General features: G+C 45.9%; 2 protein-coding genes and 1 long non-coding RNA gene across 8 annotated transcripts in view; 1 reads left to right on the forward strand and 2 right to left on the reverse strand.

Moving 5' to 3' along the window:
* Positions 1-3,958, reverse strand: part of LOC108134287 (titin) — a 121,773-nt gene extending 117,815 nt beyond the window's left edge. For 5 of the 6 annotated variants that reach the window (XM_070279868.1, XM_070279864.1, XM_043214229.2 and 2 more), the window contains exons 1-2: positions 3,821-3,958; positions 1,996-2,517 (exon numbers count right to left, since the gene is read on the reverse strand). In XM_070279868.1, coding sequence (XP_070135969.1) covers positions 1,996-2,325 — 330 coding nt within the window. In that variant the 5' untranslated portion in view covers positions 2,326-2,517; positions 3,821-3,958. Of the gene's footprint in view, positions 1-1,995; positions 2,518-3,820 lie in introns of those variants that run through there. The other variant, XM_070279865.1, reaches the window with a different exon arrangement.
* A 1,388-nt stretch (positions 3,959-5,346) lies between these two features.
* Positions 5,347-14,816, reverse strand: LOC108133465 (SEC14 domain and spectrin repeat-containing protein 1-B). The gene is made up of 10 exons (XM_070280136.1): positions 14,708-14,816; positions 12,830-13,081; positions 11,768-11,963; positions 11,595-11,708; positions 11,365-11,539; positions 9,640-10,371; positions 9,125-9,489; positions 8,414-8,895; positions 6,555-6,852; positions 5,347-6,499 (listed from the first exon to the last, which is right to left on the reverse strand). Exons 2-10 carry the CDS (start codon positions 12,994-12,996, stop codon positions 5,894-5,896), a joined length of 3,135 nt encoding a protein of 1,044 aa, XP_070136237.1. The 5' UTR covers positions 12,997-13,081; positions 14,708-14,816; the 3' UTR covers positions 5,347-5,893.
* On the forward strand, positions 14,806-15,695 carry LOC138926352 (uncharacterized). Its single transcript, XR_011442840.1, has 3 exons — positions 14,806-15,354; positions 15,429-15,539; positions 15,597-15,695. It is a non-coding gene; the product is annotated as an uncharacterized lncRNA (long non-coding RNA).
* The last annotated feature ends 1,971 nt before the right edge of the window (positions 15,696-17,666 follow it).

A 17,666-nucleotide genomic window follows, 5' to 3' on the forward strand; every position in this document is an offset into this window, starting at 1 on the left:
AATTGCCCTGAAGTTCATTTTTCATTTTCGTAGAGCCACCGCGGAACATAAAACGAAACATTTTGTAACCAGGCCGAGGCATTTACGGCTCCCAGATTTCAAACACTTGTAGATTTAGGTGTTGCATCAGCGGACATTGTAATCGAAATTTGCGTCAGAACCATGCCAGATTTTCATCGAGATTGATTTGAATTAGCTAAGATGTTTCTGTGCTAATATATGTTTTCCTTCAGACATTTTCTAGCTCTACAGATACTGAAAATCTTAATCTTAAGAAATGAAAAACTAAAATAAATGTTTCATATTTTTTTTAAAAACTTTAATCCAAAGAGGAGGAAACTTTTGACATATTTGCATAGATTTGAGTCTGCAGCTTCCTCTCCTTTAATCTTATGCTGCAACATAAATTTAAAAGAACTTCCGCCGCCTGAAAAATATGTTCCTGCCACCACTACCACCACCCACCACGTGGAATTTGTAACAATAACAGTGCTGAGCTCATCGAACATTTTTTAGCTCGGGCGGGCATTGTTTCGTTTGTTTTTGTGCTTTTGTTGTACATCTGCTTGCTTTTATTGTGGAATATTGTGTATTTATTTTTACTCTTTTGTTGATATATTTCACTTTTTTTTTTGGCTCGGGCCCGTTGCTAATTTGTTTACCTGAGAGAGACCCAGAGAGAATTAGAATATTTAGGAAAAAAACATACATTGTAGAATATCTAAAATCTAAAGTCCAGGCAGGGAATTTAGAGAAATCAATGTTGCTGGGGAGATCGTGTTGAAAGGCTGAAACAAAATGTTTTCTGCATAATTCTGCCTGTGAAGTGGTGGGAGGCACAAAATTGTAAATCACATCGAATGCCTAACACATGGAACGCACTCGGCGAATCTCAACGACTGGCAATTGAGGCAAGAATTATAATTCTGTCGGCGGAGGAAAGTAGCACAAAGTGGCATAACGAAAATTCAATGGCTAGCTAGCTGCTTGAATGAACCAAGGCGTTGAATGGATACGAGGAGAAGCAGCCGGCCAGGGGGCTTACCCCAAACCCAAATCTGCCCATAATTATCGAACGTTCGGTCTCGGATCTCGGAGGGCACGCAAACACAACTTGTAGCGCTTCATCTGAAATGTTTCTGAATCTCAAGTTCAAGTCGCAGCTTCAAGTTCGCCTGGGAGAGAAACACTTCAAAATAAAGTTCCTCTCCCACTAACCGAGTCAGGTAGCAGCTGCGCCTAATTGTCAAAAGTATCTGGCAGATACATTTCTTTTTGTCACGTTTAGTGGCCCGCCGCTGGGGGCTCTGATGTCAGACAACCTTGAACCTTTTTCGTTGGGGTGTTTTCAAATATTTATAACCGCTATCAACAACTTTTGCTTTCGTTATTCGTTGTTCTAAGCGCTAATTGGCGCGGAAATTGCGGCAAGCCGGTTTAACAATCGAAAAACTGTAAACCAGTTTTGGCCATTAGAAGCCCCAGAAGCCCATGAATTTTTCAGAGCCAAAGTCACATATTTTGTTATTTATCTGCTGGAGGGGTGGCCCTCTAACACAGTATTAAGATGGAAGTAAACAAACTGAGCTTACGGGTTGATCGATGTACTGTGTTTTTGGGACAAATATTGAAAATGTCAATTAAAATTTTGAAATGGGGATGGCGATATCATGTTCTACTTGATACTATGATAAGATACGATAGTAAGCAAGATGCTTATAGTTGTTCATCAACTTATGAAAGAAGACACCTCAAAGCCCAGCCTGAAATCCCTGCTTGAGTCCTATTCTCGCATAAATCCCCGCACACGCCAATAGCTTTCTCCGAACACTTCTCCCGATATCTGGATAAGTGTATCTTCGTGTTTGTTTCCTATTTCTTGGCTGACTTTTTGTGCCATTCTGTGTGCTATGTTTTATTTTCTTCGTTTTCGACTTGTTTTACTATTTTTGTATCTTTTTTTTGGGGTTTTTTGTTTATGGCAGTACAACTCACTTGTAGGAGCGCTATCACCAGCTGTACGGGTCCACAGCGAACGACAACGGTGCCGATGGTGGTGGCACGCAGAGGGGCAGTGGTGTTGTAGTTGGAGGTGGTGCCCGTGGACATGGCTGTGGACATGGCCTGGCTCGGAGTCGGCGACGATGATGACATTGTTGCTGAATAATTGAAGGCGTCTAGCTGGGACTGTTGAGATTGCTGCGACTGGAGCTGGATGGCCTGCGTCTGGCTCTGACTCTGGTTCTGCGGCTGGCGGGGATTCGTGGAGGACGCGGCCGAGTAGAGCGAAGACATCGATGAGTCTAGGGCTTGGCGGCGTTCCATGGCTCGTTTCTGTTTTCTTTCTGTTTGTTGTTTCTGAGGATTGCCGTTTGGATGTCGGATGTCGGCTTAGCGGCTACGTGTACTTTTGTGGGTATTTTGCGTGGGCGGTTTATAATCTCTTTCGTTTAGTTTTCTCGTATTTTGTCTTCCTTTTAGTGGTTACTCTGATGGCTGTGCATTTTGAACCCTACTCTGAGATTAGACTTAAAAATTGAGTCACACGCGCCCGTCGTAAATTATTGGGTTAGTTTCCTACTTTCTAGGGTTCGGTTCGTTCGACTAAAGGTAAGTTTTGTTATTCTTCGATTTGGATTTCGATTTTTTTTCGCTGCGAGCGCTATCAACGCCGGAGATCGTCTGAGAAGAACCTCAGCGAATCGGTAGATTTTCGAAACGTTGAACGTTCAATTCGACTACGTATGTATGACTTCATACGCGCACTCTCCCTGTCTCTCTAGTTGTCTGTTTATTATAAAACCCGCCAAGCACAACAATGCCTGGCCGGCCGTGTATATAGATATAGAGCTGAGCTATATGCCGAGAGAATCGAGCATTTTTGCATACTGAGCCTGAGAAAATTGCCTTTGATGCGTGAGATGCCTACGATCAACGTTTATTTTTAAACAACAAACTATTGAGTAATTTTTCGCAAAGTTAAACTGTTGTTCTAGCCCAGATACAGATACACCGATACGGATGTGCGTCAGGCCAACGATCATCTGTGTTTGTAACAATTGGCGGCAGTCTTGTGTGCCAATTGCATTGGCGGCAGTCGTCACTCATCCTTCCATTCGATGGATATTTTGGATATTTTTGAATACATTACGCATACGCCATGTATGCTCGGTTGCAGCCAGCTGCCTCTATTAGGTAATTTTTGTGTGATTCTCTCAAGTTTTAATAGTCGCCGCCGTTGCCGCCGCCTGTCCGCCACTGCCGCCGTTTGCTGGCGTAATGTAAACTATTTTAATTGTACTTTTCGGTGGCTAAAAATAAACAAACGGACCAAAAAATTGGGAAGAGCCCAAGGAAGATACCTATAAAGTTTACAGTAACGCAATTGGGTCTATCTATCTATGCCACATTTGTCCAAGAAGGAAATGGGAAGCGTTGATTGAAATGTAGGGGGAGCACTATCCAAAAGATTGAAATTCTATGAATCAATGAACAAAATCGTGAATATTTTAGGCCAAGAAAAGAAGAAGGCCAATGCATCAAGTCAGCCCGCAATTTGTGCCAGAATTTATTTGTTATACTTTTGTTTTCCCTCTGTGAGGGTCGTTTTGACAAAATACATTTTTGACTCAATCTGTGGCGGGCAACAACAAAACATTTAGCACACTTTGGGCGTTGATTTCATCTTTAGTCGAACGAGCAAACAACGAAAAAAAACTAGCGCCAAGTTCTAAGGGTAAATTATGGCTGATTAAAATATGTTTCTTTTATTTTCGAGTAATTTATTATTTTTCGTTTTTTGGCGGACCCCCTAATTTACATAGATATGTTTTTATTCGCACATCATTCGACCGAGGGAGGAGTGAACAATTCGGATCGGAAATTAAAAAAAACCGCGCGCTCCGCGTTCCGAGCAACCAAACAACCGAACGCCGCGAACTTCGAACAAGACTGACCATAGACCCGAAGACTGAAGACTGGGAAGAATCTACAGCCAGCAGATCACCGGCAGCGGCAGCGGAGAGCGAAGAATTGCCAGATGTTTTTGTTTAACCGATTCGCTCTGACTTCCAAATGAATGGACTCTTGGCGCTCGTTGAGCTTAGTTTTGAAAATGCCGGCTGGAGCTTTGGGGGCAGAGAGTGTGCGAAAGGGACGGGCGATGGGAGGAGTGAGTGAGAGGGGTGATCGTGGGGCAGGGGCGGGGAGGACATAAATAAACAAGTGCTCTTGGCATTCGGAGCGTCGTTAATTCATGATTTCAATTTTTAATGCCCTGCGCCCGGCTTTTCAGCAATTACAATACCAACACTGAGGCATGGAATCTGATATGCGATATATGCGACTAAATAGCTATCCTAGAGTATTAAAATAGTAGCCCTAAAAATAGGGCTTTCCAAAATAGAGCTACTAAACACAACTTATTTTAAAAGTTCCTAGAACTTGATGCTAGAACATGATCATAATGGAACAAGATCTCTTAACTTAAGACCCATATACCCACCCATTTAAGGGGTATATCTTAACCACAACCTCTGCTTCAAGTGCAGCTAGGGTACTTTAATAACAGAGTGGAGAGAAATCGAAACATCACCACAACAACCTCCGGAGCAACCAGACTATATCGTGTCTTAAGTTATGAAGATGAACCAGAACCCCGGACTGACCGCTTAAGCCCACCCCTGGTCGATACCATCTCCACCCATGGCTCATATAACGAATCATTTTCCGCCACTTTCAAAGCAGCTTAAGAATGCGTGTCTTGCAGCTTGATTTTTGGTTTTGGCTGCGAATTTTGACTTCGTGCAGTGTCCGTAGCTGGGTGCATGCAACATTAGCCGCAGATGGGGCAATCAAACACATAGCCCCCTCCAGTTATGGGTTATTATTGACCGGTTGGGGAACTTATTGAATTATTCTTTCGGCGCCAGCGTCACGAAATCTGTTCGAAATGCATGACCAGAATCTGAAAGATGTTCTTCGCCTCTCCCGGTGATCTGCTCGAGTGTTCAGTCTTTTTTATTCACACCCACAACGTTTGAATGTTTGAAACGTTTTATTTATTTGCTTTTAATTGAGATTAATGAGCCAGTTGAGGCACACACACCCCGAACAGTAGCCCCATCCATTCCCCATATAATTGAAATCACTTGAGGAGAGCTTGTTAAATGCCCAAGGAAAGGGCCACCCATAGGTCTAATTTCTAAAATATTGTCGCTGGGAAAGTTCGCAGAGGTCTGGGGCTGTTAAGTGGAAAGAAGCAGCCTAAAGTTATGCAATGGTTTCTATAATATATACACTTTACTTACATGCCTTGTTTAAAAAGGGGAAATCCATTAGGAAAAGCTAATGTTTGGGGTGATTAATTGCACTATATATTTTGTGACTGTATGGGGAATAATATTTTAAATAAATAATACAAGTAATATAAATGGCAGAAATTTCGATTGGCTGTCAAATCATCGTCGAGCATTGGGAATTCTCTAATATTGCGGATCTTAAACTATTATTCAACTATCGAAATAAATAAGTTAAGAACTAGCATTCCATGCAATAAAATACGGAATAAGTAGCAATACAAACAATAAAGTTAATAAGTAACTAAGAAAATTAGTATAATTTGCAACCAAAAACTAAAATGAAACATTATATTTGGTCCAATCTAAAAAATGAAACAAAGGCATGCCAGAAACGTTTGGCTCATAAGCTAAAATAGGTTTTTGTGAAATTTCAAATAACATGCCAACAAAGTTTTCTGCTAATTAATGGCAAGAACGCCGAGCATCGGCAGCAAAGCTAATGGCGCGGGTTAGTTGGGCGGGAAATCGTTTTTCTTATTTTCTGTTCTTAATTTTCGAGGTGGGACAGGTGGTTCGGATCGCCTCTGATCCGATCAGAGGAATCCCTTGATCGTTTGTTTCGTTATGTTCTCGTAGTACTTGCTGCGCCGCCACGAAGTCGGCGGCTTCGGATCGTTCGGATTAGTGGAAGCTGGAGCGGAGTAGTCTGCTGGCTGACAGCTCACCTCTGGCATGTGGGCATTCGACATCCTGGCAGCGTTCTCCGTCGTCACTCCCGTGGCCAAGGTGAAGCCCTCCACCTCGCTGTCCGACTCGATGGCTTGGGGCAACGGCAGTGGCAGAAGCAGGTGCTGCTGCTCCTCGTCTGGTGTGGGAGTAGCGCTCTGGCTGTGCAAGTCCGCCACTCCGGCCACACTGTCCTGATCCTCGCTTCTCAGATTCTGCGGCTGATGGGCAGAGAAGTAGCTCAGGTCCGAGCTGTCGTACGAAAAGTTGACCGGAGAGGTTGGCAGTTCGGGTATCTCGAAAGTGCTCAGTGTGGAGTCGTCGGCTTCGTCGAAGGAGTTCTTTGCAGAGCCAATATACGAGCTTGTGCGTCCAGAGGCCGTTTGGAAAGAGGACGAGTGCGAGTTGGGAGTGAAGTTGCCCTCTGAGGCGGTTGCGAAGGATTCGTCTTCTGTGGAGCGGGATTGCCAGTCCTAGTAGGGAGAGATATTAGTATTCTCCTCCTAATGTTTTGTTCTTCCCACTCACCTCAATGCTTCCAAGTTTCTTGATGGCATGTCCAGTGTTTCCAGGATTGACAGCGTCCTCTTCTTGCAGCTGAACATCACGGATGACTGCGTCCAGGGACTCTGCCACCTCGGCAATGGCGCCCAGCTTGTGGGAGATGGCCGAGCAGGCCAGTTCATTGCCTCCCGTGGGTATCACCTGGACTGTGTTTCGCTGGAGATCTCCAGGAGACACTTCGCTGCCGGGCTCACTGCTGGTCCGCCCGCTGTCGTGCAAGGGGCTGGGGCTGCAGTCCACAGGCAGTTCGTCCGCTACGATACTGAAATCACCAGAAAAACGTGGGTTATCGGGGGGACCGGAATCCAGGGATGCAGTGCGTGAGTGCGAGGGCGTTTCGTTGTCGGTGTAATCGCTTTGCGGATAGGTCTCACTGTCGTTTCGGATCAGGGCCTTGATTTTGTCTAAACTGGGCACTGGCGGACCTGCGTCCACCTCGTCCTCGTCGTCTTCGGTTTCCTCCAGGATAATATCCCTCTCGATGGAGGCCTTGGCTATTTTGGTCTTCACGCTGGAAGTACTGGCCGTTTCGTCGTCGTCATCATCCTCGTAATCTTCTCCCTGGGTATCGTCGCTGCTCGTTTCGGGCAGCTTACTGGCCTCGTTTATGGCATCCAGGAGCCGGCTTAGTTCGGTGGTGGAATTGCTGAGAATCTCGTCTGGATTGTGGGCCAAGTCCTCCTCTTCACTGGCCAAAGGGGCATCGCCGGAAAGATCGCTTTGAAGTTGACTTTCGATTTCCGCAGATGATGGGGCCTCTTCCTCGTTGGGCGGTTCGACCACCACAATGCTGGGCACTTCCGGCCTCGGCGCCTCCTCGCCCTCGTCCTCTCCCTTTGATTTTGCAAACAAATTACGAAATCTGGCAAACATTTTGGGTTTCTCGATTCTGCGAGATTCGCGGCGCCTCGCACTGGGCGGCGGACAATTAGTTTGACGTAAGAATCCGAAACACGCGTTTGGCTAGTGGCCAGTTAAAGGGAGCTGTGTCTCTCTGATAATTGCCGATTCAATTATTCACTCTGCCAGGATTAGTACTCGAAAAAAGAAAGTGACCGAAGCCCGTGAAGACACTTCTATATTTAACACTTTCCCAACACGATTCTCCCCACTCTGACCCACTTGTTGTTGTGTGTCGTGTCGGTCTTCTCCAGCGTGCCAGAGATCACTACGCCGGGGACTATATATATATTTTTCTTTGAGTTTTTCACAGATTTGACAACCTGACAGTTGTCTCGAATTCTCCCGCTCAGATGCCACACGAACCGCACTGGACCACGCACTGAAATAGACTGCTTGGATTTGTGGACGCCGACTTTAAACAAATCGTCCCCTATAGCATCTACTATATAAGTAGTATAGTTCTTTTATTTTATTTCAATATTTTTGTTGTCTTCTGTTTAGTTTTTTCGGCGGTGGAGCTTTCTGAGTGCGTCGCTCTGGGCCATCACATTTGTTTCATTCTGTCAAAATGTATTTTTGGCTCACTTAGTTGTGGTTACTGGGAGTGTAATCATTAAGATGTTGTCCGAGCGATCTCAAAGCATTTCAAAGTTAATTGACAAATTATGGAAACTCATAACAGGTCTTTTTAATCAGACATTTGAAGAAACTAATGTTTTTTAAAGGGTATTTAAGATTCTCATTTCCCGGCAGATCTTTCTTTAATTTTCCGCCATCTGAAGGCACTTGAGTGGAAAATCGTGCTCTTTTCTTAGTTAAAATTCATAACGTTATCCCCATTAGTTGTTTGCCGATCCGAGGTTGAAGTCCACGCACTCACGCAACTGCAAAAGAAACTAGCAAGTCACACGAACACTCACCTCTTGCCGGTCTGGGCGTCCAAGACAAAGGGTTCCTTCAGCCGTTTCTTGAGCAGTCTGCCCAGTCGCACCATCCGACCCACCTCCACCAGCAACTGCTCCCTCGCCAGCAAGTGGCGCTGCAGTCGTGGGGGCACCCCTCCCAGAGGCGACAGTTCCGACTCGGTTTCCCCCTCGGCATCGCTGCTGATTCCACTGCTGCTGCGATTGTGCTGCTGCCGCTGTTGCTGATGCAGCTGGGCGGACAGCTCCTGGGTGAGGAGTGGACGAAGGTCGCGCAACTGGCGGTAGTAGGCCTCCACACTGCGATGGAACACCGCCGAGACCCGCAGCCGTGTCATCTGCTCCTGGGCAATCGACTGCAGGCTGTGCCAAGTGTACTGCAGTTGCTCGCTGATGGAAGTCTGAAGAGGATCGGACTTGCAGCAGAGTCGCAGGGTTTGGGAGGCCTCCAACAGTTGGCATCCATAGTGGTAAATGCTCTGAAGAAAGTAGGAAAGTGTCACTAACTATTCCAAAGAGTACGGGTAGCTTGGAGTTCCGAAAGAAATGGGTCTTGAGAGTCTTCAGCAAAACGAGTTCTTGCAAATGCCAAGATTTTGTTTTTTTTGGAAAAGCTTCTCTCTCTCTGGTTCTCCTCCTCTCACTCAGAGGCATTCCCCAAAAAAAGGCAACACCTGACCAAATCAGAGGGGGCAGAGAAAAACTCACCCGTCCGGTTTCCTCAAACCCCTGCAGCTCGTCCTTCTGCAGCTGGATCTCGTGGATGTTGCAGCCGACATGGGAGTGGCAGCGCAGCAAGACGGCATACAGCTCCTGCAGCCAGTCCCGGGCCCGCCGCACGTCCTCCTCGTAGGCGTGGATGTGGGTCACCTGCTCCAAGGTGAGCCGCTGCAGCGCCATCTGCTGGCCGCACAGCTGACGCCGCTGGCGGCTTGCCTCGATCTGCCGGCGCAGCTGGGCAATGTCTTGGCTGTAGTCCAGCTGGAGGTCACGTCCCAGGGCATCTTTCACCGGCATCGCGAGCATGTCGCTCAGCTTTTCGCCTTCGCGGAGAAGTTCGCGTTCGACGTTGCCTGTGAATGGAATTGTTAGTTCGATGTTGCACGGTTTGGTTTGATGTTTGATCTAATGGTATTATCTTTATTGGCTCCAACTTTTGGGGATTATGGTCCATTTGGGGATATGGTCTATTCAAAGAGAGCATTAAAGAGTAATCGTCTCACCCAATGATTGCTGATTGCTTTTGAGTTGGAGCAGCAGAGTGTCGGCTTCCGGCCAGTCCAATCCTCGGCTGTCCACCTCCACGACTTGGCTCCCCTGGGCCAGCAGCTCCTCGAACTGCTCCAGAAGGCGATGGAAGCGCAAGGCAGTCATCAGGACATTCCTTCGCCGCTCCAACCTCTTGGCAAACGAGCGGCACACGAACTGCATAAAGTCCCGCTGCGAGAGTAGATCCTGGCAGGACTCCAGATCCTTGGGCGACGCCTCCCGCTCCCCCACAAAGCGTTCGATCTTGTAGAGCAGCTCCGCGTAGCAACCGTAGGTTTCCCGGCACTCCAGCTCCAGCTGGTCGTGGGCAGAACGCAGGGCTTCGCAGCCCCGCACGTCCCGGCCCACGCTGCGCTGGCGGCTCAGCAGCTGTTCCGCCTGTTGGAGAATCCAGTTGGTGACGAAGGCCACGCCCTCCTCCAGGGTGGCCAGTTCGCGGGCCTCCCTCAGCGATCGCAGGAGCTCCAGCCAGGCCGTGCGAATGGCAGTCTGCTTCTTTTCGATCTCGTTCAGGCGCAATTCGATGCGGGCCCGCTCGCAGGCCAGGTCCGGTGGCAGCGGTGGCTTCGGCAGGGGGGCCAGCGCAGTGCCGAGAGGGGAGGGGGACTCCGAGACAGGTGCGGCGGCTTGTGGCGGCGTTGAATGCGTTTCGTAGACCTCGTTGAAACGGGCCAAGATCGCGTTACCTGCACAACAAACAAAGTTGAACAGAGTTGAAAAGTGGCAGAGGAAAAGAGCACTGGAAATAATATCCAATGTAGTTCTTTATTTTGAAATTAAAGAACTCATTTAATATATTTAATATCGAGATGGTGAATGGACTCTTTAATCGGGGAGAGAACAGTAGTATTCTAACTTTGTTAGAGTCATTTTTTTCTCTGTGCCCCATAGGGCTTTCTTTCCAAGCAATCTATCGCTATTCACACATTCACAAAAGTGAAACCTCATCGCCGGTCTACGACTCTCAGTCTGGGTCTGGTGCTTGTGGCATGTGCCACCATTTCGTTGTGCATCACCGACTTTTGTGGCTTTAAGTGAAAGGTCACGTTTGTCGTTGTTGCCAAACCCACGCACTTCAAGAAGAACTCGTCTAAACCTGGCCGAAGTCGTTGTCGAAATTGAAGTGTGAAGTCTGGTGAGCACGAATGATTTGGGAATGTAAACGACAAACCGCAACTCATCCCAAAAAAGATAAATAAATTAATGAAGCCCCACAAGTATTTGAGAAGGAGAAAGAATTCAATATAATGAATCTTTAGATATATCTTATAATATATAGAAATGCATCTACCAATCATTTAGGCACAAGTCTAATCAATCAATTTCTATATTTTGCAACTCGTTTTCTCCTACTTTGTTTCAACATCATTTCAAAAGACCTTCTGTAGGCCTCAGTTCATATATGTTTATAAGCAAATCGGATCTCAGCCATTTCAATGCTATTCAGTGCCGTTAAAATAGGCCCACAATAAAACCGAGAGACAGCGAAAACGAGTTTGCCAAACGTGGCTCACTTCTAATTGAAAAAAACACACAAAATTCAATGATTTACTTGTCACATGTGTGTCTCTGTCCCTGCCTACCGCGCCGACTTGCTTGCTTCGAGGGCACAGCGAATTATGTTAATTGCTTGCCTCGCAAAACAAAAGACTCTGGAAACAAACTCGTCGCCGACTCACCCATGTCGATGGCTGATTCTATGCCGTTTTGAACGGCGGTGTGCAGCTGGGCGCACTTCTTCAGCTCCACATCCGCTTCTGCCGGCCGGAGCGACTTGTTGGCCCGGAGTAGAGCCAACAGCTTCTCCATCGATCCCAGAGTCTTGGCATGCGCCTTGGTGAACTCGTCTATGGACTGCGAAGTTAGGAGAGTTAGCCTATTCGGACGATGTGGAATGTGGGGCACTTACCTTGCGCTGCTGCAGCCACAGATCGTAGTTGAACTGCAAGGAGCCGCCCAGCTCCTCGGGCAGGTTCTGCGGCTCTATGTACTTGCCCAGCCGGGATCTGGACAGCACCAGGGGCTATGCGAGACAGATATTAACAGAAATATTCAAACAATTGCTTAGATCGATGCAATTACCTCTCCCTTGGTCTGGGACTTGGCGCACGGCTCCACATGCTTCTCCCAGAAGCCCTCCGCCCTGACTAGATACAAATCCACGCTAATGTCGCCCCCAAAGAGGGCGTATATCTGGCGCACCTGTTGCCTCGAGATCCGCGAACTGCTCTCCTGGGCATTGACCACCACACTCACGCCATTCTGCAGAACTGAGGCGCTGAAAGAGAGTTAAAAAGATGAAATTAGCGATAGATATTCGAGTTTATTCTTTGGGGAGAGAGACAAGCGGTTTCAAATGCTTCATTAGCGTGCCAGTTAAAATTTGCCTTTAATTAACCACTCTTTTCTGGGTAACTCTTTAGAGACCCGTTGCCAGTTGATTGATCACAGTCACTACTATATCCATAATTCATGTGATCTTCGCCTCTCGTCTAAGGTTCGATGCTACCTCGTAAAATTAAGTCATTGAGGAAAACAAACCAGACTAACATGATGGGATGTGTAAAAAGAAGGGCGTAGCTGTATAGCCCAAGGGCTGTTGTTTGATTTTTAAGTAGGGTAACTGCTGTATTTAAGTAGGGCCATTAAATCTTAATATTTCAACTCATTTAAACACATATATACAAATAAAATTAATTACAATTTGTTTTTTTCTATTCAGCTGGCAAAAGGTAAGTGGAAAACATATCTTATTATGATAATCCTTAGTATTATGTTGAAAAACAAAGTTTGGTAACTAATTTCACAACTAATTGTGATGAAAAGCTATATAATAGTTTGTGTTATTATGTTAGGCACTTCTTCAGACACTATCCGCTATAAAACGTTTACTTAGCCTGATCACCCAGATACTTTGCATATAAATAACCAGATTTAGGCCCTCTTCTAGGCATTTAAGCCTCTTTCAAGACCCGTTTGACGACACTCCCCGTGTCTAATGAAAAATAATGCATTAGGAAATAAAAAAACAGAAAGAAACTTTATCATCTGCGGGTTATTTGCATATTTCGGCCCTATGCTAATTAGTTGTATTCCTGCGGCAGCTTTAACATTACCTAGTACCAGTTAGTTCCCGATTCTCACCTGAGCGATCGCTTGAGATAGTCCAGAGTCACCTGCAGATAGTGCCGGTTCCATAGCTGAAAGTCGTTGAAGACGTTGACCACAAAGATGATGCGCTTCTGGCGGTCGAATCCGCCGGACAAGTAGGCGCACCGCGTCTGCAGGGCATTCAGCACGTCCTCCTCCATCGGACGGGGATTACTAAGTTTAATGATGGGATCGCGATGATGGGGCTCTTTGAATGCTAATTGAAGATTTTGTCACGGCACATATCTGCTGACATACACGGATTATACAGTGAAAGAAACAATGCATTACTATTTAAGTTTTTTAATTATTTTATAGGAGAAGAGTCTTTAGAAGGTGATATGAAAGCCGTCACTGGTTTTCCTTTTGTTGCAAGAAAATTAATACAAGTCACAGTTATGCGAGGGTTTGTTTTTGTTGCTGCCGCGTTTATTGCTGCAACAGAAACTGCTGCTGCTGCTGCACATTTCCAAATGCCGCGAGACTTTGTTGGGGAACACGTTTGACAAGTTGCAGCCAGAAACTTCAGTTGCCTTGGCTCGGAGCCAGGCCAGTCTCTCCACATGATTTTCACTATTTTCATGTTAGTTTAAGAGTTTCTGTTTGTTGTTATCGCTCTCCGTGGCTAATGGAAAAATTCCATTTTTGCGCTCGACTATTTTGACACAAATTGGGTTTTAGCCTTCATCCTCTCGCTCTTCATCCAGCCAGCCAGCTATCCAGCCAGCCAGCAGTAGTTTGAACTTAATTTGCAAAGTGATAAGAACCCGAAACCCGGGCACATACATAGTAGATAGAAAGACCAGGCCGAGAGTGAGCCAAGTAAAGCCTTCACTTGTGGCCAAGTACGTGCAAAAAATCCTGTTTGTTGGCAGTCTATCTTACAGTTATGCGTAAGTGGTCGATGCCTCTTTTCCGTTCCGACCAGCCACTCACTCTTGATCTTGCAAACATGGCTTGTTTTCTTTAATACCCTATCAAGAAGTATCTGCCTTTTGAGGTAGATATTACTGACTAGAAATAAGCTGCAAAAGAGAGAGCATCTAGCCTTCGTCTTAACCCAAAACCCATTCTAGATTTTAATGCTTCGAGCTGGCAAAGCAATTTGCACCACTTGCTTCCTCTGCCCGAACGAACAACCTGTTCCTGTGGCAGCTTTCGGGAGGCAGTAATAATTGTCATACCCGTAGCGGTGTGCCTAGGTAGCGGTTTTCCTTTCGAATTGAATTTCAATTAATTCCCCAGAACAGGACTGGAAAAAAATACCTCGCTTAAGTAACTTTTTTTATGGAGGGAAGCATACATAATTCTGGTGTCAAATGTCAGTCTGCAAATGGTGAGCAAATACAGACGGAGTTATGCGTCTCCAACTGAGCTCAGCGAAAAAATTCACGAAAAGGGTAGCTTCTGAAAATTGAGACCCCGTGGGGCACGAAATACTCTTTAGAGACACACCTCTCGGCCTCAAAAAGTCAGGCCTCAGCATGCTACTAAAATAGACAGCAGCCACGAACCGTTTGAGTTTCTGTTGTTTTCTTTCAATTTTGTAAACTTTCTTGAGAACTTTTTTGTAGGTTTGTTTCTTTGACTTGACGCGGGACGTCTTTTATTTTGTTTTATGATACGGCGATAAGATCTCCGCGAACGATGCGAACGGCTGTTAAATTAATTGAAAAGTTCACCAGCAGCAACAACAACACAAAAAGTCATTAGCATTTATCCACCAAATTTGTTACAACAGCTGACAAATGTTTCATCTACTTTCAAATGAGTTTTCAGTTCATTTTGTTGTTTAATTTCTGGGTTACTTCTGAGTTCCGGGTTCTAAGTTATAGAGGTTATTCCGAAAGACCTTATCGGTTGTAGTCTTACTTTTGGGTTTCGAAATCCTTATCACTTCATTCCGGACACCTGAATAGCCCGCACCGACCGACCTACGAATATCTCTCATCCGCCCCGTCCGCCCGAAAACAGATCTCTCGTTCGACTGAACCCCGTAAGCCCGATCGTCTGTTAACTTGGCTTGAAGTTTGAGTTCGATCGCCGTCGAGGTTCGAGTTCGAGTGCCTGCCCCGGATCGCGTGTCAGCTGTTTTTTGTACCTCTGAGTCCCAGCATTGTGGCCCCTTTTTGTTTTTGTGGAACGCCTGGCAGGAAACCTGTTGCCGTTTCTCCATCGCCATCGAGTGCGCCAAATTAAACCAAAACATGCGTTTTGTCTGCCAATGAAGATATCGAAGATTCTGTGCCAGCGAGCCCTTTGCTTGGCTGGGTGTAATGGACTCACTTCGTGAGGTCCAAACTGCTATTGATGTTGTACTCCTGCCCTTCCTCGAGGGTATCCCTTATTCGATCCTTGATTCTGCCATCACGCAATGCCCTTTTGCTGTTTTATTCATGTACCGTCCGACGTGGGAACTCTTAATTGTGTGTGCAGCGGATTTTAAACAATACCAGGAATTGCTGTCCACTTCTCAGTCTTCCGCCTCACAGGCAGAGTTACTGGAGTACTGGAAACTGGTAAGGATATTTAGTATTCTCCCCTGACAGCGCAAATATCAAAGATTTATTTATTTTTTCAAACCGAACGAAAGAATGAAAAAGAACTTGCGGAATTGTTTCAGGCTCCAATTGTTTATGAAAGGGGACAAAAGCAAATATCCAGTTGGAAAAGGGTCACTCCCACCCGGTCAGTGGGTAGATGGGTAGATGAGTGGGTTACGACCCTTATAAACATGTCAATCACAAGTAAATTGTTGCAGATTTAATGGTCGCCCAAGGAATGTGGGTCTGGCAATAGAAATCCCGGCCAGGACAGGCACTAGCCAGGCCCTAGACCCACTGAAATGCAAACGGAATTTGAGAGCTGTGTCAGCAAAAGCTGGCATTTAAAAAAAAGCTACAGTGAATGCTCTGGGTGATGGACTTTTGGTAATAAATTTCTAAGAAAATATTTTACTTTGAATTAATGATATTTCTTTAATAAATAGTTTCTTTATTGATCCATCTTCCTGTTACAGACTCCAGTTCAAGGACTATCCACTGTATTTGGAATACAGACCGTCCTGTCATAGATTTTGCTTTCCATTTCACTGCTTACCATGAATTTATGGGCAATCTTTGGAGGCCTAGGCGCGATGGTTCGTTTAATGAAACTTAAAGTGCGTGCCAGGCAGCTCGAGCACGTATCCGAAAGTTGTAGGATTTGGAAACGGGGCTCCAGGGTAGAGGAGAGCTGGGAAGCGGAACGGATAGAGTCAGGGCTGCACTCAATTGCAATGGCCTGCCGCAAAATGGCGTCGAAAGCACTTCCGCTCAAGTTAAAAACAAAAAGTCATGCAACGGGGCATCATCGGACGTGGAATGTGGCTGCTGCTCGGCGGCCACCTCAGTGTTTTTTCTATTTCTTATAGCAACAGACCCTCCTAGACCCTCCCAGACCCTCCCAAAGCCTCCCAGACCCTCCAAGCTTTAGCGACCATTAGAAAATTGCGAAAATTGCGCACACGTTTCGCACAGTGCTGCTGAAGTTGCATGCACCCGGGCAATCGAGTGCAGTTTGTGGCTTCAGATTTATTGCAGCGGGCTGAGCTGAGAACTGCTCGAGAGCCGGACCGAGCTCGCATTTTTAAACCGTTTTCGTTAAGTTTGGTTTATTAAGCCCCATGCCCGGCCCCATGCTCGGCCGTTGCATAATTTATTCGGTTTAAGGGCTTCCCACCAATTCATTTCAATCAGGCGGCAAAAGGCGACTATGGCAGTGGCAGTGGCAGTGGTAGAGGTAGTGGCTCGTTTTAAATCATTTAATGCGGTAGTTTTGGCCATTTTACGGGCTATGGAGGTGCGGCAGCTGATGTTTATTGGACGGATGCACGCCGCATCGAAAGTGCTCGAGAATTGCTTTAAAGTTTGCCCGGAAAATTTATAGTTTTCACCTTGAACATTTTCCTCATTTGCGGTGAAATTTTATGGCTGCTTGTGGCACTTTTATGCGAAGCTTAATTTAAGGTTGAACTATTTTATTGACTAACTGACTTTTAAAGTCCTGTTTAGTTCCTTAATTTTGGGGAAAGCCTGCCTCCCATAATCCATCAAGTTTATTCGTTGTGAGGTTGTGAATCCCAAATCAGGTACGTTCCGGGAACGTTACTTTAACCCCTTTAAGTCTGTGCTTAACCCAACGCCGCACCAAAGACTGTGTTGCCGGAATCGGAGGCGAAATGCGTTCAAGTTTCAGACATTTAAGTGCTAGGGCCCAGCATTCTCTGATGCTCTGTTGGCCCAACCCACTTTAATTTGCAAATCTGGGCATATGCCGTCAAGGCTTTATGGTTTCACCTTCGAAATGCCAAAAAAAAAAAAAATGAATTGGGAAGAAGGGGCTGGGAAGGCAAGGTCTGGGGCTGGGAAACCCTGCGGCGTCTCTGATTACAACTGAAATATGCCACGTGTACATACTATATAGCCACACAAACAAGTGTGTGGGCGGGATTTTAGAGCAGACATTTTAGAGAAATGGCAAAATCGATAGAGCACTCGGAGTCTGAGCTGGTGGGACCTGATCCTGGGCTTCTTCGCCAAACGTTAATTGATTGTATTAGCCAGCCAAGAGCGGCCATCCGAGAAGACAAAAGGGAAACTCGGCCCATAAATATTAATACGTCCAATCAAAATGTATGACAAGAAAATTATGCGAGGCACAAATAAATGTTTAAAATTCAACCAACAATTCCTGAATCCTGGGATGAGATTCTGCTGTTGGCAGCGGCAACAAGGACTTGGTGTTTAATTTAATAAATGCCACTTCAACCACTTCCCCGAACGCGGTTTCC

The sequence above is a fragment of the Drosophila bipectinata genome, chromosome 3L (genome assembly GCF_030179905.1).
Source record: "Drosophila bipectinata strain 14024-0381.07 chromosome 3L, DbipHiC1v2, whole genome shotgun sequence".
Classification (NCBI taxonomy): Eukaryota; Metazoa; Arthropoda; class Insecta; order Diptera; family Drosophilidae; genus Drosophila; species Drosophila bipectinata.

What these genes read in the sequence shown, in the direction of transcription:
- LOC108133465 (XM_070280136.1), bottom strand. Translation starts at nt 12,996, where the DNA reads ATGGAGGAGGACGTGCTGAATGCCCTGCAGACGCGGTGCGCCTACTTG. An exon ending in GACGCCCAGACCGGCAAGAG is followed by an intron (nt 6,853 to 8,413) that starts GTGAGTGTTCGT and finishes TGGTGATTTCAG; the next exon opens with TATCGTAGCGGACGAACTGC. An exon ending in AGAAACTTGGAAGCATTGAG is followed by an intron (nt 6,500 to 6,554) that starts GTGAGTGGGAAG and finishes TCTCCCTACTAG; the next exon opens with GACTGGCAATCCCGCTCCAC.